We start from the raw sequence: 23,311 nt of genomic DNA, 5'->3' as shown, positions 1-23,311 counted from the left end.
TGAAGAAATCTTTACTTTCCATGAAGTAATACTGAAGTTGAGAGGTATCTTTTGAAGAATCCCTCAAGTAGCATATAAATGAAAAAAAAAAAAATGATGGCATTTAATTGCATTGCGGGTTGTTGGGTTTTATTGCTGTTTAAAAACAACAACAGTATCCCTGAAAGTGGTTGAAAGTATTTCATATAGCTAGAAAAGATAATTTCACATTAACATATATTGCATAGTAGGATGAAAAACGAAAAGGAAATTACTCGAGTACTGAAAAATAAGTAACTTCCTCTGTTCAAATTAAAATGATAACATATGCTAAAGAATAATGGTGCAAAATATTTAAGTGGTAATATTTACAGTGCAAGTATTATGACTATTCTCCCTTACCACGTGTTGATAGCTCTAGTTTTACTACCAGAACAATCCACTTTCATAAAGATGAAATAACACAGCAGCACGAAACACAATGACTGATGCACAGGTTGACTTTCTTTTGCTTTCTTCTTTCCAGCAATGCATTTATTTTGGTAAGGAAAATCCACACACATTAAAATCATTTTTATTTTTCTGCAGTTTGACACCAAAAAAGTGAATGTCATGAGTTACAATTTTCTATAGGATGGACACAAGTTCAGCTAATTGGATTACTCAGAAAGCAGATAAAGGAAAAAAACATTAAATCTTAACAGAAGAAACCTATAGCATTGCTACAAATTACCATCTTTGTCCCAAAGGTCACAGAAAGTAATGTTCTCCCATACCTAGTCTACACAATAATTGTACCTATAGTAAAAATAGACCATTAACGAAAGTTCTCAGCTTTTCATAAGTAGCACTTCAAGAATAAGTATGATTTTATTGCATTTTTGTACGAAGCAATGAGACTGAACATCTGTATGCTGCGGATTTAAGCACATCAAAATGAATACATTCAATTTAAAAGTTGTTGCTTATCACTCCTCATTGGTAGTAGTGAAGTCAGCTGCCTGCTCAACTAAGTTATACAATATTGAGTGTTTTAGCATGCTTCCACTGAGAAAAATACTCAACTGCATGAATGTAGTAAATCTCACCTCAGAAGATGAAATTGTAGAAGAAAATGCAGCAATGCCCTCTTCATATAAGAATAAAACTTCATATGGAATTTTCACACTTTGAGAATACCTCTCTACATGAATATTCAAAGATAATCACAAAGCTGTGATGGAAGGACCTTACATTAAGAAAAAAGACCACTGCTAAAAGTTGGAATTTAGACTACCTTAGGTAACAACTTTTACCCCAAAAAAGTATTTAGTAGCAAATTGTATTTGATGCAATTTTTATTTTCCACGCATATTACTAATAAATAAGTTCCTCTAAGACACCTGTTGCCAATTTATATTGAACTCCTACAACACTGTAAGCACTGAAATGAAGTGATACATTTAAATGTTACACTTAAACAGTTACTAATATGATACCAAGACTTTTACAGAAATGCAAACAAGTTTACAGTTACATTTACTAAAAAGTTACAGTAACCTACAGAAAAGCCTGTTGTACTCTCCCTACTTCCTAAGAGATCAAATTCAGTTAATTTGTTACTGAAAAATGCATACAAAAATGCATCTCCCTCATTCCCTTGTTACAAATCTTCCTCCCTTCATAATCTATCAAGATCTACCAAGACAAAAGTACAACTTCTTTCCTGCACAATGAAAAAGCTTTAAAAACACAGCTTCACATTTTAGTACATTTTTGCCCTTCTCAGCTTCCAAGTTCCCGCAAAAACAAATATACAGTTTCTCAAAAATGAATTTAAAGGATGTCCACATTAAAAAAATAAAGCCTACAAAAGTTCAAAGACCTGAAAAAAAAAAAAATGTTACTCCTATGGCAAAGTGATCTCCTACTAGTCCAAAGTCCAGAAAATTACCAGTGTCCATTTAGTATTAGTTTGCTTCGTTTATCCAAATTTATCAGGTTCCAATCACATCATTTATAAGTAGTCCTTGAGCCGATGAGAGGGCAGGAGAGTTCTCTACAGTTAAAAACAGGAGATCAAAATTGGGTGTGCCTTTCAGAAAGATACTCATTTGGCACCGTCCTGAGAGAACATCTGAATATATTTAGAGAAAGGATTTCCTTGATTAGTTTCCATCGACTGATAAACTGAAAACAAGAAGACTGAAACAAGAACAAAGAGAAGGATTTTTATCCACAGGGGAACGGAGCGTTCTTTTTTTGTTGAAGGTTTCTCAGACTTGATGTCACTTGAGGTACTATATTTTGGAGCATACTTAAAGAAACTTTCATCCATTTTGAAGTCAGTGTGCTCGATAGGCCGGCTAGCAGCTCCTTTGATTGGTCTACGGCAGCTAGCACTGTTAATTAGAAAACAAAAAACACCTCTGTGTTTGAAAGAGCAATCTAAAGTATACAAGAGAATCTTAGCATAGCTGAAGAACTATAAATTATTTTCAGTGAACAGAGTACCTGAAATACCTGTCTACAAATGCCTTAGAGAGTAGCATACGATTGAGGTTAACCATTCAAATAAATATCCCTTTAAATAAACACTCAAATGCCATTATATGTGGGCCTATGTGGATACTCTAATTATGACAAGAAATAAAATGCCACAAAGCATCTGCACCTGTATTTTAACTGATCACTTCTGCAGTCTTTCCAGGACTTCTAAACCTAAAATTGTCTCAGGCCATTAAAACATCACTGATGTCCAAGTCAGTGCACTGTGCAAAATGATAAGGCAGTAAGGATTAAGGAAACACTGCAAGAATCTGTTGTAATTAATCTATTTGAATTAAGTCTTGCCTGCACTGTTTTGTTAGAAATCATGCTGTGTTTTCTTTATTTGAATTTTTTCTATCCATTACTATCATCTTTTGCTTCCTAACAAATTTAGCAAGATTTCCAATGAAAACAGCTATGACTCCACAGCCCCCACCCAATTTCAGACATCAGTATGCAGTAGCAGCCAATATTCTTAAGGGGGGCAGTGAGCTGTACCAACTGCTTAGTTATCCAGAGGGCTATTCCAGTTTTCTGTTAAAGCACTATGTTTTCAGTATTAGTCCTTCTGTTCACAAAGCCAGCTTTATTCACACTACAGTAATGCTTGACCACAATAGGACCAATTACATAACAGAAAAAGACTTTGAAAATTACTTTTTGCTTTAAAAAAAAATCTCAAATCTATGCTGGGAGACCTTCTCTTAACTAACAGCAGGGACTAAAACAGCTGTAATCTAGACATACTAGGAGCCACGGAGAGGTCTTTCCCATTTAACCTCCAGCAAGTTACTACTGTAATTATGTTATAATGCTACCCCCTATTCCCCTGCTCCCCAACTTCAAATAAAGAAAAGGCTGTTTTGGCTAATAAAACCACGTATGCAGAAGAGCTCAACAGTTGTCTCAACTGGCACTAAGTCAGAATTGCAAAACCATTCCTCTGAAATCTAGCAATATAATCAACAGACCCTCCTCAGCTCAAACAGTTCTCAACAAGTGAGAAACAAGCCCCCACAGACTTCAGCAATACCTAATTCCTGTCGGTGTTGATACTTCATAAGGGAACATTTCCTTCAGAATATCCCTTTCTACTCTTCGTTCTTCTGTATGAGTTCTCTCCGGCACCTAGGAAAACAAAAACCATTATCAGCCTAACACAGTTCAAAACAATAGGCTCCTGCTTAACTGTCTCAGTGTCCATAACCACGTGCAGTTTGTAAGGAAGCATCTGAGCCACCCAGTGACATTTAAGAACTTTAATTCCTGAGTTTTAAAAGCTAGTTAACCTTAATTATTGGCAGCTGTCTGGTCACTTTTGGTGTCTCAATGTATTCACTGCTCTCCTCAGTTTCCTTTAAGATAAAGAATATGTCATAAATGCAATACATCTGCAAGCCAATGATCTAGATGATCAAAAAACTTAACCAATCACCTCTATCATGGCTGTGTTGAGCACATCATAGGAGTGTTTGCGGCCAACATGATTAACCAAGCACTGACGTGGGCAATCTGTCTCTTTCTGCTGTAACAGACAATGCCATAGTACAGTGAAATACTATGCAGTTTGAAATAAAATATCAACTTTTTCCACAACCATCTTATTTGACAATTAAGCCTAAACTGCAGTAGTTCTCATAAACAAATAAAGTAGCCTGTGGAATAAGTCTCAGATCCATTGGTAGAACAGGCTTCACAAGCGTTAATGCAAGTTTTATATAAATATCTACATGGAGCAATGAAATCCATTTAAATTCAGCCAGCTATTATTTTGTACTGTAAAATTCAACAGTAATTCAATACTACATTAATAACTACTATTACATATACTCTCAAGTGCTTTAGACATTTATCCAAATAATCTCAACAGCTTGAATAGGATAACAGAGTATAAGAATGATTTTCTTTATTGGTAGCTAACAAATCTACAGTTGCTTTCTAAATTCAGATGTTTGATTTCAAGTAACCCCACCACTTTAGTCCTTCAGGTAAGGCACTTTTTTTCCACGATATGCTGATTTGTAAGATCAGAGCTAGACAACAATTTCATTCTTTGAACTGCTTATATAGTTCAAAAGAAAAAAGTATATTCTGCACAATGTAAGGTAAAATAATAATCTAAAGGAGGATTCGTTCCACCTTACAAAAACAAGGAAGGATAAGAAAAATATATACACTCTTTTTGATGTCATATGACAATGCTAGCTTGGTTACACTACCATGCCCACCTGGGCAATGAGACCCTCCACCCCTTCTGTACTACAGAATAAACCCATACACACAAGAACCTTCTTCAAAGAGAGTAAGCAATAACAGTCTAAGTTTTAATTTACTTCAGCTGTCATCAGTGGTTTCTTTGGTGTTCTTCTGGGCATGTCTGAGGGTTCACTGATTGACAATGTAGAAGCTGCATGCTTGAAATTTCCAGGCACCCTATTGCCAACCTGCCGAGATTCAAAATTGTTCAAACTCAGAATTAACCAAAACACAAAGTAAAATGGGGAAGGGAGACAGAACTAAACAACAAAACCCTTATCTGCAGCAAATATATGCGTGTTAGGAATTCACTGAAGGTTATGTAACAGATACTCTGAAATAAGCAAAGGAAATGCAATGCTTATATTCTAAATAGTTTATTTTAAGCCACTTAGAAACATAGAAGCTAATTAGTTCACAAGAAAAGCCAAGCTTTAAAGCAGATATAGCAGATATCCTATACATACTTCAATTAAGAAGAGATGTAAGATTTTGAAGCAGATCTTCTCAACCCTCCCCCCCCAAAAAAGACATGAAACTATGTGTCTACCTAGTCCCACCTCAAAGTGAGCACCACTAGGCACTAATATAGCTATTGAACATACAGTTCCACAGCTACTGAATATAAGAAGTCTTACTTTCTTTAAAAACAGCCTGTTTAAAACAATTCTGTCAGTAAAGGCATATTATACAGGTATTACAGAAAAATACTACTTGCATTATTCGTTAAATATATTTACTAAGCATATTTACTAGGGTTTCGTTGCTTGCAGTCAATATAGTTTCAGCTATGGGAGTACTCTCTGATATAACAGCATCATCTACAGGCAACTGTACTGTAGCTTCCACCTGTTTGTTTAAAACAAACAAAAGAAAACAGTTGAATAAAATAGCCACTGGGACCCTAATAGTGAAAAAAAATAAGCTTTTCTATTATAATAAGCCTCTCATCACCCTTTTCCTTGGTGTTCTTCTTGACACTCTTGTAGACTCCCTAGAAAATGCCTGAAGAGGTCCACTTTTTGAAGATCCACTTGTCCAGACAGTCTCAGTAACTTCATCTTGAGAATAAGTCTATTCAAGTATCAAACACATGATCAAATACATGAAAGCCAGCTCTCAACATTGGATACACACAACCAAAAGCCAAAATAGCATACATATTCCAGAACAAACATCTAAAACTAAAAGCAAAACACCCCACACTGAAAACAAACTGAAGAAACCCAGTAACCTTGGATCCAATAACATCTAGCTAGCTAAATGGGCAGTGATGACTACAATACTTAGAGTCAACTGTTTCTCAAATACTGAGCTGACTGGATAATACCTAACAGTAAAAACCGTTGATCTTCTCACTGCAACAGCATGAAATCACTGATGCTTCAAGTACTGAAAATCAGAGAGTGGATATGCTGACTTCTAGGCTTCTTACCTTGAGGGGCCGCCCCCCCCCCCCAAAAAAAAAACCACCAACAACTTATGATTATAAGCAGAATGCAATAATTTGTTCAACCCACAAATGTATTCTCTCCTGAAGACAATTCAGACACAGACACCTCCATATTAACAAGATCTCATCTCCAGATAGAGGAAAAGGGAGATGTTCTTACAATCTTAGAAGTTTCCACAATGATAAAAGTCACTCAACTGTGGGTTTAAACGGCCAAGCTTAAAACAGTTCATAATAAAGCCAAATAATAGCAAAGTGCCAGACTTTCATAGCCAGAAGGAAGCATAGATCAATTCCCACAGCCTTACTGCAAGTTTTATGCTTAAAATCTTCCTCAAATCTAATTCCAAGCATAAATCTAGAAGGAAAGGGAGACAAGAGACTGCCTGCTTCTTCTAAAATAGACCTAAGATTTTGTTTGTTTAAAAACAATTAGAGAAAAATCCTTTGTCAATAATGAAATCTATGCATCTCTTGCACTGGTGCATTACCAAGTTTTTGAAAGTTACATTTGGTGTTGATGGGAGTAACACAGAGTGGTGCATCAAAATAACTTCACTGGAAGAATTAGCCCACAAAACAGTGCATTCAGAGTATAGGCTGAAGACTATAGGCTTCATTATCCCTTAATAAATAAGTACACCACCACCCTTCTCAGTTTCCCACGTGTACCTTTGAAGTTACCCTAGTGAAACTAGAAGCTGAGCAGCCTTATAACTTTGAACAGAAGTATTACAGCTACTACATAACCAGCAGAGGGAGCACAAGTGTTTTGCTATACTTCAAAGTCACTGAAATAATCTGATAACTGAATGATACATATTTATGAACAGATCTCAAGTCCAAATAGATTCAGATATTTCATACAGAACTATATATTTCAGCCTATGTCTCTGATACTTTCAAATTTAAACATACTTCTGATTAAAGGTCTCCTAATCCCTGCTTATACACTCACTAGACACTAGCTTCTCACATCCCCCGTTAAGAAAAGCTTAATTTGCAACATTCTATCATGTTGCCTCTTTCTATTTGAGGTGTTCTTCCTCAGAAGCTTTAGAAAAAAAAGCCCCTAATTTCAGAGAAGGTCGACTCTAATTCTGCTCAAGAAGGCAAGACAATTTTCTTGTCCTACAAATGGAGAGCTCCAGGGGGAGCTCTTCATTAGTAGTTCTAGGAACTTTTTTCTAAAGAAGTCTTGAGTAAATAAAAACCTACATACTGAGTTCCTCAGATGGTTGAAAGTCATGCATTTTAAGTACCAGGGAAATCTTGCATGAAAAATTCAGGACAAGACTAAGTGTACTGCATGAGACCCATCCCAACTTCAGCAGAGCCTATTCAATAGACCAGAAAAAAGTATTTATGTCTTCAGTCACAGCTATGTCCATCATTAATTGAACAGGTGTTCTATGCTTATCCTACAACAAATACCTGAAGTAAATAAACCCTACTGAAGTGTAATATTTAGATACACCAGTACCCTGGTATATAGTCAGAAAGATGCAATAATGATGTTTAGAAGCATAATAATGATGTTTACAAGCATCATTCAGAACACGTGTTCAACTGACACAGGTAATGATGATGATGAATGAGCCTTACCAACCAGCCCTCCTCCTCCCCACCCCTCTATAACCACCACGGGGCTGAGGTTCCTCAACGCGGGTTGCTGAAACTTGGCATTGACACCTGTAGATTTATGCATCGTTTTAATTTATGTAAGACTTATGTAAGATACCTGACCTATCACTTACCAACTGACAGTTCTGTGCTTTTCACATGGCATACATACAATAGATGTGTATGTCAGCAACTACAACATGCATGTTTGATATCCATGAAGTCGTTACACAGGTAATAAAAAACAGAGTAAAGAAGAGTAGGGGAACACAGCACAACCAGAATGCCACTGTAGAAATGTCACAGGAGCAAAAAATTCTAAGCTCTAAGGACTCCTTAACATCTACATGGCTTAATCCACCTGTTTCTCACCTACTATGTGGCCTTAAGCCCACACTCCCCAAATCTAACTCTATATTCACCTGCCTGGCAGAATACATTCAAAGTTAGTGTTTTCTTCCAACTTACTTAGTTCACTATGAGGAGGCAATTAGGCACAAAGGGCAGGACTCAAATTCATCTGGCCCATTGCTGCTAACCAGCTGATAAGACAAGTCAATGCCTCCCACTCACCTCCTCCTCTGGTTTTTACACCAACCTCCATAGATTTCTTATTTGCACTCATAAGAAAGAACACTAACATCCACCAGTGCCAAGCCTTCAGCACCACATGACAGCATACATCTACACTAAGAATAGTGCAGCATAGGATCCATAAGTGACTAATAAGCCGTTCACATCACACTGCCAACCAGTTTAGCCCCACCACTCTTCAGAGTTTCAATCTTTGACTCATTGCCAGACAGCAAACAGAAATTGCAAATGATGTGTCAAGTGACCATACTCATTCTGCAGAATTAGATGCAATCTAGAGACCCCATTTCACAAGAAATAAAGGTTACCATCTTCCAAATCTTCCAGTTTTATTTGCTAGCCAAAAACATTTTGAGTTTTGCTTTCTCTTTGACTCAAGAAATTATAAGGTTTTTTTTTTTTTAAAGCAGCAGTCACAAGTTTAAAGGCAAAAGCTTTAACAAACTTGAGGGTTCTTCAAGAATTTGTCGTTTTGACTAATCCGCAAAGATGGCATTTCAAGAGATACTCCTTTGATTAATTACTGGTATTTAAAATATGCAAACTGCAAAAATATTACATCTATACCACAGACAAAAGACTGCAAGAGCAAATAGAGTAATAACTTAGTTTTATTACAGCAAAATTATATTTAAGAATTGAATAATTCCTCTCCACCAAAAAATACCACAAAAACACAAAAAAACGAAGCAGGTACCTGAAGATTACAAAGATTTGTTGACAGCTAAATAAAACACCTCCACCACACTGAAGCTAGCAGGGATTTTTGGATGGACAGTGACTTAGAAAAGAATAATTCCTAAAACAGAAGAACCTTATGATTCTGATGCCCATTATAAAGACCATCATGAGGTCAAATTGATTATGTTAAAGAACACTGATTTTGTTTGTTGAACTGTGTGTTTGTTTTGATCTGTAGAAGAAAGATACGTTTAGTCTGCACCCCTAAGAATACAGTTAAATATAAGCAGAAGTAGCTGAGGAACCCAGTAACTGTAACACAGAGAGCTGTGCATTACCTGCTTTAGGTGATATCCCACCTAAATAGGAGCAATATGGAATTTACCATCCTATACAATCTTGAGAAAAGACTACTCTCTTAACGTTCTGATCTGCTAATATCAGGCTATTAACAGGTCAGATCGCTCCCCTCTTGAATGCTTTTTGGACAAGTTCTTAATGTAGCATAACTCCACTACTTATTGGTCAGATGAGTAACACTGTAAATATCCTAAGTAATCTAAGCTGTGCAGCAGGATATTTAGTGACACTGTCACATCATAAGAACAGATCAGCCACCAATCACTGAATCCAGTATTTAGTCAGCAGTTTGAAAGCCTGAGGCACCTCTGTAAAATCCTCCTTTGGCCAAGAGAACTAATGGTAATATTAAAGGACAAGAGGTACATACTTTGAAGTTGAAAATAGTTATTTTTCTAAGGAAAAGTTTTCTAATAAATTCATGTGTATTCTAGTAAGGCTGCTAAGTGTGGCCGAGGAAAAAGCATTCTATAGATACCAGAGATGTTGCATGTGTGTATATACACACACATCTCTATAAAAAAATGCATTATTTTATAGATTGTTACATTTAAACCACAATAACAGACCAGTGTATGCACATTTCTGTTTATCTTTAGATAGGCACTAAAAATACATAGAAATACGATGTACAGGAGTATTTAAAAGTATTTCTCACAAAATATTTTCAGATTTTATTTATTTATTTTTAGGAAATTGCTCCTTTTAAGTCATTTATAAATATGCAACAGAACATTAGTACCTCCAGCCCATTATCGGTCAGATTTTGAAAAGGTAAAGGTTACCTAGAGCTTTCCCTCAAAGGTGAGCTACACACACTGGCAAGTGTGACCATGCAGACCATGATTTTGAACATTAACACATAGGCAAAAAGCAGCAGATGTAGTTAATTCACAAGATTTTCATGCTGTATTAGAACAGGCTTTCTTAAAACAAAGATCACCACCAAATTTTTAAGAACAGCATATCACACACATGATTATGTTTAGTGAGTACACTGCCTGCAGTTAGTGGCTGTTCTAGATGCCACTAAATGAAACATACCTGGTTATGCTCAACAACTCTTCTTTGTTTGAGTGTTACTGGAGTCTTCATCCTGCCTTTCAGAGGTTCTCTCTTCTCAAGCCTCAGCTCAGTCTTTAGATCTGTAATGAGTTTTAATAACTGGTTTCTATAACATCACTGATCGATAAACTGCAATTGGTTTAAATGAATTTTATTGCACTAATTTGAGGAGGTATCAAACTTCATGGACTACTGTTTCCTTAAACAACCTGGCATAGGTTAAGTTTCCCTAGTGAAGAACACAATCTTCTGAAGAATGACCTTAACTGACCCAATGCATGAGTTCTGTCCTAAAAAAAAAATAATAAAACTCCTATAATTCAGGCAGACAATCTTTGACTATTTCAGCTGTTCCACTTAGAAACCAGTATCAGATTGCCGTTACTTTAACTAAAGCGATGTTCCTTGAAAGCATACACCATTACTTCTTGTAAGATACATGGTGTGCTTCAGATTCTACCTCTCCAGCCCCTATCATTTCTTAATATTAAAAGAGTAGGAACAACACACCCACCCACCCAGATAAATCAGTCAACCCGCTCCAGGTCCCTAAGGAACAGAGTATAAGAGGAATTACCATCTGCAAGAAATTAAACTGAGTTTAGAAGCATGAACTTAAACACTGACACACTAACCCAAAATAGAAGTAACTACTGTGTGTGTGTTGTAAGATGAAACTCAAAGTTGAAGTGCAAAGAACACTGAACACTTAATATCCAGTTCTCCACCTAGCACTTTTACAGGCTCAGATCTGTAGGGAAACTGGACGAATAAGAAAGGAACAGTCTACTAATAAAATTTCATTTCCCAGAACACCTCCTGGGTCACTGTGTTAGCGCTCCATGAAGTATACAAACAACATGGTCTACTGCCGTATCTTTGAGCCTCAACAAACAGCAGATCATGCTCTCTTCAGATATTTCTTCTACTCCAAGTGTTATTCATAAGTAACTTGAATAGTTTGCATGCAAGTTCTGCTTCAGGCTTACCTTCTTCATTGTCACTGTACTGGTCAGAATCATTATTTCCATTCTGTCTGGTGTTCTCAGTAGTTGAAGAAATCACTGGGAGAGGCACAGGTGTCTTCGGTTCTGGACCTTGCTCCATCAGTTTCAACAGCTTTTTCTCATAAAGTTTCCTTGTAGTAGCTGTAGCAAAAGATACATGCTAGAGATGCAGCTTTGGTCTTTCCTGGCCTGACTGCTAGAACTTCATTATTATGTATTCCTCAGGAATTTCCATACACTTATTCTGTATTTTTCATGTCTGTACACCCACAGCATGTATATCTAGGTATATAATTGTACCTCTAAGGCTTGAGTGTTTGGTTCAAGAGAACTGACAAGCAGAGATGTGTTGGTACACCTACTGCTGTGAGCATTCATCTACAGAAGGGTAACTCAATCTGCTATAATGTCGTTTCACACATCGCAACATGAGTTGTCACACCCTCACAAAAACTTAATGAGATTGATACTGCAAAGGCAAGCATCCATGCAGATTCCAATACTGTCATCTTAGCCCCATTATCCTGAAATTAACATCTCTCTCCTTAGTTTAACATTTGCCCTGCTTTCAAATCCAGACCAATAAGCATGACAGGTGGTGTAAGTAAGCAACAAGAACAAAGCTTTCTGTTTCCTGCATCCAGCTGTGAAGTTAAAACAAAAAGCTGTCACATACATTCACATCAGGACTGTGCTAACAAAAAAACAGAAAGTAGAAATAACCAGTGCCTGCACTGCTAGCAACAGCAAAGTCCTGCTTATCTGAAGTCTTCTGAGAAGTCTTCTTTACACATATATAAAAAACAGCTGTCACAACAGAATCCACACCCTGTAGGAACTGAAGTTTTTACTTAAAATCAAGTCTGAACATATTTCTAGGGGACTGCGTAGTTACTTGAATTTTCCAGGAGCTTTGAGCTCTACCCAAGAGAAAGAGGTTGAATGAGCAAACATACAGAAACAGGTAACAGAAAATACTATGCACCAAATTATTTGAACACACACAAGACTCCAGACTTTATTACTGGCAATTCCATTCTATTTCAAACACATTCTACAGAAGGCTCAGTGTGCTAGATGAAACTATCTCCTACTGAAGAGTTGTAAAATCAAATTATCTTGCCATCAGGCCAGTGCCCAATCTGAAAGGCAAGGACCTTTGATCTTGTATTACAGGAGAGTGCCTAAGGCAGGGGACTAAGCTGGGAGTTTTTGCCATCCACCCTGCCGAAGTAGGTCAGCGTACAGGATGGAATGCAAGGTTAAGGGGCCAGAAAAAAAAAAAAAAAAAAAAAAAAAAAAAATTAATGCTGAATGCAGGGCGCAGGAAATGCCCTAAGGAACAAGTTCCACGCTCATTCTGCCCTCAGATCTTAAATTATTATGTAAGGTATACTTGCTATTTAGGCAGGCTCCAGATCTCAACCTCTGTATCAGACCTAATTTCCACAGTGCTGATCTTTAATAGTTTCATAGCTTCAGAAAAGGAGTTGAAACAAGTATAGCTAGCCTAGAACATAAGGGGAATAAACTGCGAATTTGCCTTCACAAGAATGTGGAAAATGCTTCAAGTATTTTCAATGTATTTAGTTCAATGAAAACATCTTCAGTGGAAAATAAAATTGCAATAGCATTGGTACTAACAAGTAACCTTATCAAAGAACCTTAGACTACTCGGCATTGAAGTTTAGTTTAGTTGACATACCTACAATTGGGCCAGGATTTACTCCATACTTCGTAAGTTGCTCTTGAAGATCTTCATTACTGAGCTCTGTTACATCCAAGTCATCCTTTTCCTCTGCCCTGAGTTTGTCAGTTTTCTTTGTGGCTTTCTGTGAAAACAAAAGGCAGAATGTTTCCAGTTAACGCAGAACACGTGTTTATTCTGAGGGCACAGGCAGCTAAGAGAGCCATTAGAAAAGTAGTCATATTCTTCTCCTACCTGTTCCCAACTAAAAGTAAAGCATACACCAAACACTTCAAACCATTTACACCTATGAAATAACACACAAACATGTTTCCTATCATAAAAGGAAATGCCCATTATATGATGCCATAGAGGTATAATTTATACCTCTATATAAAAATATATTTATTAATAATAAATATCTTACTCATTATTCTGACCATGTTTTAACTCGAGGTATGCAAATGGAGAGGATTGCTGTCCAATGATTGGAGAGGTAAACTTGTAGATGTTCATCCAACACTACTCTAAACTACAAATATTCACATTCCATTGGCTTTTTTCTACTATCCTTCTACCTAGCAGGTCAATACCTCTTCCTCTATGATTATGGAAGTAGTTCCTCAGTAACCACACACTCCCAATGAAGTTCCCCAAATCCCTATTTCCCCTCTTCTACTAACATTCTCTGGGAGATTACACGATGTTATGAAATGAGAGAGGGAGTGGCAAAGCCAAGAACACCCCCAAATTTTCAATACCCTGCCTATCTCCTCAGGTCGTTCTTACTGCATCCTGATTGAATCCTACAAACAACTCTGGCAACACTTCTTGAACAGTTGGCAACACACCACCATATGCAGACGGTTATCAAAATAACCTGCCAAGATGCTACTCCCAAATTAGCTGTTTCCACAACATCCAGAATGATCATAAAGGCTTCCCAAGTAGAACAAATGCTGCTACCACAGACATTCCCAGGCTCCAAGATCTTCAAGAGGGTGATGAGCTACGATGGCAGAATAAATGCTTAGGAATTGCTTGCTCAACAGAAAAGAAACTAATACAACTTACTTCAAAGCAGTATCTCAAAGTTGTAGTATCTAAACAGATACACAAATAATACACTTAATAGGATTCAACTTGATTGCTCAGAAGAGCTATCAGGGTCTCTTGCTACTTACTGAAAACCCTAAAATCCCAAATGCAAATAAGCTGTAACATTCATTCATGATTAAAAGCTCTTTTCTTGATACATTTACTAAGACAGCACTAGAAGATTGTAAGAAGATCATCGAAATGAGTCAATAGGAAATAGACAGGCATTTTTGCCAGTTCTACCACTGGTTTGCATGCAAGCTTATTCTTGATATTTTAAAGCTGAACAGCAACCATATAAGATTTTCCAGTGTAAATGCCTCCCTAATTAACTTAGACTTTCTTTAACTCCTGGATTGTTATAACATTAGCATGATGAAATTAACAGTTGAAAAGCAACAGAATCTCCATGAACTTGTACTGTTTCTCAAAATTAAGAAAAGGTCTCCACGCAGTCTGAAGAAGGGATAAAAATGTCAGTGACAAGTTTGTCTAGTGACTGATGAAATGAGGTATGAATCTGCCCTTCCATTCCTTTATCATGAAAAAATATCTTATTTGCTTTTAAAATAACAGGACCCTTTTATCCTGTAACAAAAATCAAGTAACTTGCAGCTACAAGCAGAAAAATTTATTTACTTTTTAACCTATTAGTTACACTTACCACAAAGTGGTGTTATTGTATTAATAAGATTTTTCATCTCTGGACTTCCTGGACTACTGAAATGTTGCAACAGTGAAGAGCTTCAAAACATACGCTGGGTTTTGTTGTTAGGATCTGACTATTGACATCTCCAGTGTTCACACACATCACTGGTTAGATTAACTAGAATAATACTTTTGTATTTCATATGAAAACTAGCACGGTGCAGGAAGTGACATTCCAATGCCTCTTTAAAGAACTGGAAACCACATTTAAGATATGATTGATTTCTATCACCTACACGTCACAGAAGAGGCTGTATTGATGGAAAATACACAGCAGAAGAACTACTTGGAGTTCTACCAGATGCTTTACAGAGATCTCCATCAGACAGTACTGCAACTTATCAGTAATATGATCCAGCAATGCAAGTAAACTCACATATAACAGTAGTATTTTCTTCCAAATACCATTTCTCATCATATTATTCTGTATCACTTCACGTTACCACAAATTGAAACCATCAGAACAGTCAGCCTCACCAGAAAAGGAGGGCAGCAGAAAAATGAAAAGTCAAAAGTAATGAGCCTTTCAATACCACAGCCAGACACATTGATTATCGTGTGTTCTGTGATGTCTTCAATTTTTACTTTTGAACACTTATTCCCCTTTAAGCAGAAGCAAATGATTTCACTTGTACAAGTAAAAAGCTGCAGCTTAATCACTAAGGATCAGTCCCAGAAGCAAAAGGTACAAGAAAAATTTTTTCCTGTCTTGTCTGTGATATGACAGCATGAATCTCAGCAACAACACTGTTGTTATCACGTTACAAAGCACCATTGCACTTTCTGTACACGACAACTTATTCATGAGAGTATCCTGAGAGACAGGTCAAAAGGACTGACTGTAAAATTTATCATTTTTTCCCTCATTCGAAATGATAACAACACAAACAAAAGAACACCCATATATTCCTGATCTTGCATGCACTTGAAAAATTAAAAGTTTAAGCATTGAAAACAAAATTGTGGTGAATACCAGGATTTGCTGAAGTAAGGTGGTACTTTGCCCATAATCCTGTAAATATGCTTGCAGCACTCTACCCAGACTCACAAATCCTTATCAGAAGACCTCATAATCTCAACCAGAGCTAGCAGCATTAAGGAAAAAGACATCCAGTCGTGGCCATTTGCTAGGAAAAAAAATAGAAGAGGATCAGCATACTTCACTAGAGAGATCCATTCCTACTAAATAGATAGCAATTTGGTAGTGTACCTGTCACGCTCAGTTTTAGATCAGCTGATACTCAACCCTTCAAATGAATGTTTAAGTGAATTATAAGAATGGGATTCCCACACAGCTCTCAGTTCTACAACAACAGGAAAACACAAAATAAGAAAAGGTCACCTTCTCAGTATTATCCAGCTGCACTGAAACCTTCCACCTTCCTTCAGTAACAGGGAAGGAGCAGAAAGTTTAAGCTATGCTAATTCATACCTCATCTTTACTATTCCTGCTGATGAGAAATCCAACAACCACAGATCAGTTTGTCAGACAGACCTGATTGCTACCTGCATTAGCTTCCAAAACTGATCCACCAGACAAGCAGGAGTAACACCATCAAGAAGTCATTATGCAAACAGCTATGGTACATCAAAAGTATTTTCAAATCCTGAGTTAAATGGCACCCACATTAAGATATCCAAAGGCTTTAATCTCGAACAGGTGCAGCTTCATCACCAGCAGCAGAAAGGCTCAGGGCTTCTTTACTATTCCTCTGAATGAGGTTAAGACAGGCTAAAGAAGCCCAAATCATGTCAACAGGATGCTCTTTAACTCTCCAGTTTGCACAGTGTCACCCCTGGTGACACTTACTTCTCTTGGGAAAGATAAGCAACTGCAGTTGCCAGGCTTGCACGTTGAAACACTGAGGTCTACTCCCCATGCACTTGTTATTCAGTTATATACAAACATTTTCTGCCATAGTATAATTTTAAGACTGAACATTAATACTATATTTACTAAGCTTTATGACAAACAAAATAAACAATGGAAAGGAAATTATACAGCAGCTAATCCAGAGATGTTGATAAAGTTAGCTTTGAGAATTCTGTCTTTTACCCCTAGCAAGGACATGCCAGACCTCAGTGTCTATGTAAGGCAGCAGTCCTAAATGATAAGATTATGGACTTATGCCTCCGCCTCCTCCTCCTCCCCCAGACACTAAATTCCATTTTACTCAGTGCAGGGAATTCATCTGCCCTGAAAGCAGGTGAATATTGCATGGTGAAGAACTGTTTCCAGAGAATCTGATGAAAGAGTAGAAGTTCAGAGAACAAGCAAATCAAGAAATCAAACTAACAGATGGTCTCACCACTCAGACAGTGGATCACTGACCGGGAGACAAAGCTTGAGAAACTGACATGAACTTAAAAGCAATTAAAAGCTCTCAAAGGGAAGTTGCTGATGTGTCCTCTGGGTCACATCTGTACAGTACATCATAGTCAGGAGATACAGCCACACAGGAAACACCGAGCGGATCACTGAGCAGCACATGAACTTCACATTCTCTCACCTATCCAAGCATGCAATCCCATCTTTCATGGTCTTCATCTTCATAACCATCCAGTTTTACCATTCTTCCCATTTCCAATAGGGAAGTAGTTGAGACAGTACAATTATATCAGCTGCAGATATTACTCCTGTCATACTATTAACAGCTGAAATTAGATTGTGGGTTTGTTTTTTTTTTCAAACCTGCCTATTTCACTAAAACAAATGAAGAGCATCTTTACCTGATAGATGTCTCCTACAAAGCTACAAATAGACATCTCATATCCAAATGTCCTCATTACACCTTTACAAGCATAAGTGAGAAGACATCTGAGTGATCTTTCCCAAATCACCATTTTAGAAGCCCAGAATTTCACTCAGTGTTTCATAAAGTTCTTTCAGGAAGATATGAACAGCACCAGTAAGTGAGGTCATGAAAAACTACACCTTCTGAGCTCTGAACAGCTCCTGTTTGGCAGCAACATCAAGATGATATTTTTGATATTGACTTGACTAGAAGCATCTACCTCTTATAGAGGCAAAAATACTATTTTGCAGTTATTTCTCCTTTGAGCTAGAAATAGCTGTCCTGACATCCAGCTTAAGTTCAACCAACACCATAAGCACCCACACAGAGTAGTTTCCCCTGCAGGAAAAAGGTTTCTGCAGTATCAGCCACTGTCCTCAAACAACACTGTGGGAAATGGGAAAAACAGCCTCCCCCAAAACAAAACCAACAGAACTATCCACACCAGTACGCCTAGAGTAGCTGGATATTCTAGACAACTTCAGAAAGTGAGGTCCAGAGAAGTATTTTAAGACATTATATGCTTACCTCTCATGGTAAGTTTAAGTGGCTAAAGCAAAGACACATCCAACCTCGCCCCAAAACTAGTGTTATATCTAGAGAAGTGCTCACATTTTAAAAGATACTCTGGAAGAGCTTTCCTGTGAAATCTTTGAAACAATAATTAAGTTTACTTTGATTTAGTCAATTTTATGTATTTGACAACACCCTGTGCATAGCAGACTGCAGTACATGCAATTTGCTGCACCACATTACAGTTCATAAAAGATTGAGTTTCATGAGTTCTTACCACGCTAAAATACTTCCGTTGTGAACACCAGGTTCCAAAAAGAAAAGAAAAAAACGCACTGTCTGCCTAAAGAGTTGCCATTCCAAAGCATCTCCAGGGCCTGAAAACACTCTGCAGAACAAAACTCTCTTAAAGTTGGGTCTGCTCAGACATTCATCTTAATCACCTGTATGCTCATGGCTGTATCAGGATAAAAAAAAAAAAAAAAAAAAAAAAAAAAAAAAAGGGAAATATAAACAAACACGAGCAAGAACAACATCACTGCGGATGCAAGACACTTGTCCTACGCCACCTCAGCTTCACATCACCAGCATACTGAGGTTTTTGTTTTAAGAAAGGTAGCTCGGACGCAGTTCCGCCTTCCTAGCTTCCTAGCAGCTGCAGCACAGACGCTCAGAGCACCGCGCTGAACTCGTTTCCCAAAAACACTCGGAGGAAAAGAAACCCCGGCGGAGCGGGGAAGGAGGGCTTCTACGGCCGGCCCCGCCCTCCAGCCCCCGCCCCGCGCTGGCGAAGGCGGAGGGGCCGCGCCGGGCTCAGCTCCGCGCACGAAGAGGCGCACGATGCACTTGGCACAGCGCCGGCAGGCCGGGCCCGATCGGAGCAGCGAAGCGACGGACAGCTGAACCTCGGCAGACGGGACTTAGCAGGCAGGGCGCGTGGGAGCACAAAGCCGCACGTGTTGGTATTCCGAGTGAGTAAGCGCCAGCTCGAGACGCAGCGACAGGTCTCACTTCGCTCCTCTCTACTCAAAGCACCTCTTTGCTCCAAGCGCACTGCTGGCCTTTTCTCTCTCCCCCTCCACGCATCAGGCACTCGTTTACCCAGCAGCGAGAACAAGTTTTCTGCATCAAGTTCCTTTAATTTTATAAAGTCTTTAAAAAACAAAAACCCATATCTAAAGAAATTTAAAAAAATAACAGATCACAGCAGGCCAGAACCCTCCCCATCCCTGGAGGCATTCAAGGCCAGGCTGGATGTGGCTCTGGGCAGCCTGGTCTGCTGGTTGGCGACCCTGCACATAGCAGGGGGATTGAAAACAGATGATCATTGTGGTCCTTTTCAACCCAGGCCGTTCTGTGATTCAGTGAAGATGCAAATCTATTCAACGGTTTTCAGCAAGTTCACACTAGCCGCGACTGCATCATCTGCACTGAAGAGTTCTCTGCAACTTTTAAATTAAGCAGCTCTTAATTTTTCTTTTAGAATGCCACAAGATACGGAAGATGCCATGCAGTTGACCTATAAAGGTTTACAACACCTGGTTTACATTTTTCTCTTAAATCAACACAACAGTATCTAAGACCTCCAACACAAATAAAAGTGGAACAAGTAGAGCACTGCAATTTTGTTCCTTCTATCCATGTTACTGTATCACCACAGATTAGACTGCTCTTACTTTCTAAGGCACCCAGTACCAACTTTTCTCATCCTCTTAAGTATACGCGTAAAAGAAATACACAAGATAAAACAATCAAATTGCACAGAGGAAAGAAAAACAGAACACCAAACCCACCTTTGTTTCCAGGCCTTACAAAGCAACTTAGATAAAATACAGCATTCCTATATTAATTCCAAGTCAGGGTACCTCCCCTTTGCCCCACGTTTTCAGTTCCCTCTTTCAGAGGTCTGAAATGCTTTTCTTTCTGTCCCCTCTTAATCTTATCAAGATACTTCACTCAGTTTCCATAACAGAGTCCCACAGATAGGACGCAGGACGCTTAAATCCAAACAGCTGCCACCAGCACCATTCATCACATTTTGGAATTTACTGCTCTGAAATTAACACAAGAGCAGCAGAAAGCCTTACAGACATTGTTAACAAAAGTAAAAGTGTAAGAGTAACACCCACTGTGTAAACAACAGAAAAGCCACCTCTAATTGTTTAAGCTCAAGCCCCGGGAAAAAGGAAAGGAGGGGAAAAACAAACAAAACCTCCAGGGACTCCTTCCCAACACAAGCTGCTTACACCCTGGATTCAAGCTCATCCTATTACACTTGGAAGCACCTTAAAAAAATGCTACAGGCAAACCACTATATTAAAGGAGTGCTGAGTTCAGTGTTAAGTCTTGCATACAATTTCTCCCATGTAAACTCCAGTGTTTTAATTAGGCAGATGTTGAAAGAGACAAACCATTTGGTTAGAAATCTTTTAGGTGCAATTTTCAGTTTATCAGTTCAAGCACTGTTGGCATGTTTGGCTGTTGTTTTTGTTTTGTTTTTAAGTTTGAAGTATGGAATATCTTTTAAAGAGTGATCCATGCCCTTGTTTTACAGGTGGTTTTAAAGGGAGTATTGCAGATATAATCAAATAGCGTAGCGTCTAAAAATCTAAACTGCGGCTGACAATCTCTTACAAGGCCAGACAGCACGCTTACTTTTCATTTATGAATTGAACTATCGCTTAAATGATATGCGAGCGTTTACATAGCTCTCGTGAGAAATTCTAAAGGATTCTAAATATCTAAAGGGAGAAGAACTCAGCGGCACCAGCTGCCCTGTCCCCTACACGCACGGTATTAAGAACTACGTCCAGAAGGCACCTAACAGCACAGCAGAGGCGCTTGGCTCTATAACACGTGCTCAGCCGTAGGAGCAGACAGCTACATTAAGCAGACCGTACTGAAACGGCGCACTTCATTAACCAAAACAAACAAGCTGTTCTTTCGCAGCCTTCCACGTGGGGCTGTTTGCCGGGGGCCGCGCTTCAGGCGCTCTCGGCGGAGCTGCCCCGGAGCCGGGCGGGCGGAGGCGCTGCGCCCCAGGCGGGCCCCGAGCCGCGGCTGGGCTGGAAGGCGGGCTGAGGGCCCCGGGAGCGCGGCGCTGCAGCACTCACCCGTCCGACGGAGGCCCCGCGGCCCCGGACGCCGATGGGGGTGGGCTCCCGCTCCTCGTCACTGGAGAAGTCGGGCTGCGCGGCGACGGGCGGGTTACGGGCGGTGAGGTGCTGCAGGTAGAGCTGCACGTAGACGTCCTTGCGCTGCTCGCCGCCCGGCAGGCTCACATTGTTGGCGATCAGCTCGCTTTTCAGCTTCTCCTTCGTCAGGACCGAGGGGTCCGCCAGGAACTCGGGCATCGCCGCCGCCCGCCGAGGCACTAACAAAGCGCGGGAGGAGGGGACGCGCTGCCCCGCGCCAGGCACCCAGCTCCACAGCGAGCGGGCGCGCACGGCGAGCGCTCCTCGCAGCCGCCAATAAGCCGCGCCCCGATTGGCGGGGAGGGGGACGAAGCGGTTCTTCTATTGGCTGTAGGGCGGGAGAAGGGAGAGGCGCGCGGGCTCGGCCAGCGTTAGTGCTTTGCGCGGGGATCAGCAACGCAGTTTAAATTCGGCTCGGGCGGGAGAGGCGCGGGGTGGTGCTGCCCTGAGGGGCTGGGCGCCGCCCTTCCGCCCTACGCCTCACTCGTGGTGCGGTCGCCCTGCTGCCTTTCTCGGCTGTGGGGAATCGGGAAGAGCACCCGTGAGAGTGCTGAGTTCAGGCGTTTCGCAAGCTGCCCCGCTGAGAGAGCAGGGCTGAGTTTGAGATTAAACCCGAATTAAGTCCTTGCGTTTACGTGCTGCTCGCTGGGAATGCTCACCGTTGTGAATTTGCCTATGTTTTACGACGGGAGCTGTTCAAAATTTACATCTGATTATGTACCCTATGTGTTTGAAATATCGGAGATGGAAATAATTGAGTGGCTATGTAAATTCATCCATCCATCCCAGGTGTGAAACAGGATCGTCGGTGTTTGCGCCCACTCTTTCTTAGAGTTCCAGAATCGCCCCGAGCTGAAAGGATCGTTGAGTCCAACTCCTGAAGGAGTTTCACACCGTAGCGGAGGAGATTGCCCTCCGGTTTGGTTTGCTCCGTCCCTGTCGCTCCGGTTTGCCTGGCCGTCGCTGCAGTGTCAGCTGTGGTTATGCTGAGGGCTGTTTCTGTAGGAGAGAATTTCAAGTGGTCTGCCCACACCAAGACTGGTGCTTCCCATTGATGAATTGGTGCAGTGTAACAAAGCAGTTAATGCAAGGCAATAGCTGAGCTTGCAGAATTTAGTTTACTTTGCAGCAAAACTAATGATATGTGGTGGCTACCATCTGCTGTTTGTTGTAACCAATATGTGAAATATTTTGTTCTTTTTTTGTATGGAGTAAATCACTCAAAAAATTATTCCCATGGAAATGACAACAGATGCAAAGAGTACAAAACACTATTTGATAGAACAAATTCTCACCTATGAAACTCTATTTTTCAACATAGCCACCACCACTTGCTATGCCTTTCACCAGCAGTGAACAAGAGCCTGCATACCACACTTATTTTAAAACCTTTACCAGCAGAGATGATCTGCTGTTTCCAATGCTGAAATGCACAACTCTCCACCTCACTGTGCTCACGTCCACTGTTCTCTCCATAAACTCTCAGCACGCATCAATGAATGTCAGTGGGCTCCAATTTTTTTTTCACACTGAGGAATTCAGTTCCGTACCTTTGCTTCATATGCACTTCCATGTCAGATGCCATTTCGTCAGACTGCCCCTTTGCTACCATCAGTCACGTGGCAACAAAATAATGGAATATTGGTAGGATGGGTCAAGCTCCCTTGCTCTATCAGTGATGTCCACTTCTGATCTCATAGGCCAAGAGAACTAAGTAGGAGGCATTACTTTAGGAGCAGCCCTTGTAGGTGTCTTGGAAAGCAGATGCT

The 23,311-nt window shown here is 39.7% G+C and overlaps 1 protein-coding gene across 7 annotated transcripts; it reads right to left on the bottom strand.

Annotated features, from left to right (window-relative positions):
* Positions 1 to 476: 476 nt before the first annotated feature.
* On the bottom strand, positions 477 to 21,790 carry TMPO (thymopoietin). Of its 7 annotated transcripts, XM_042890082.1 has the most exons (11): positions 21,462 to 21,790; positions 13,253 to 13,379; positions 11,530 to 11,688; positions 10,520 to 10,620; positions 5,719 to 5,838; positions 5,518 to 5,613; positions 4,842 to 4,952; positions 3,944 to 4,033; positions 3,798 to 3,863; positions 3,542 to 3,636; positions 477 to 2,360 (listed from the first exon to the last, which is right to left on the bottom strand). In XM_042890082.1, the coding sequence occupies exons 1-11, from the start codon at positions 21,699 to 21,701 to the stop codon at positions 2,069 to 2,071; spliced, it is 1,497 nt and encodes a 498-aa protein (XP_042746016.1). In that variant the 5' UTR covers positions 21,702 to 21,790; the 3' UTR covers positions 477 to 2,068. The 7 variants fall into 7 exon arrangements, with proteins under 7 accessions (XP_042746016.1, XP_042746018.1, XP_042746017.1 ...); XM_042890084.1 differs by lacking the exon at positions 5,719 to 5,838; XM_042890083.1 differs by lacking the exon at positions 3,798 to 3,863 and having other exon boundaries at positions 21,462 to 21,788.
* Positions 21,791 to 23,311: the final 1,521 nt, after the last annotated feature.

This window comes from Lagopus leucura, unplaced genomic scaffold (assembly GCF_019238085.1).
Source record: "Lagopus leucura isolate 7727_CA_CO unplaced genomic scaffold, USGS_WTPT01 Super-Scaffold_100159, whole genome shotgun sequence".
Taxonomy (NCBI): Eukaryota; Metazoa; Chordata; class Aves; order Galliformes; family Phasianidae; genus Lagopus; species Lagopus leucura.
Note: the sequence above shows the minus strand (reverse complement) of the source record. Positions and strands in the feature narration are given on the sequence as shown.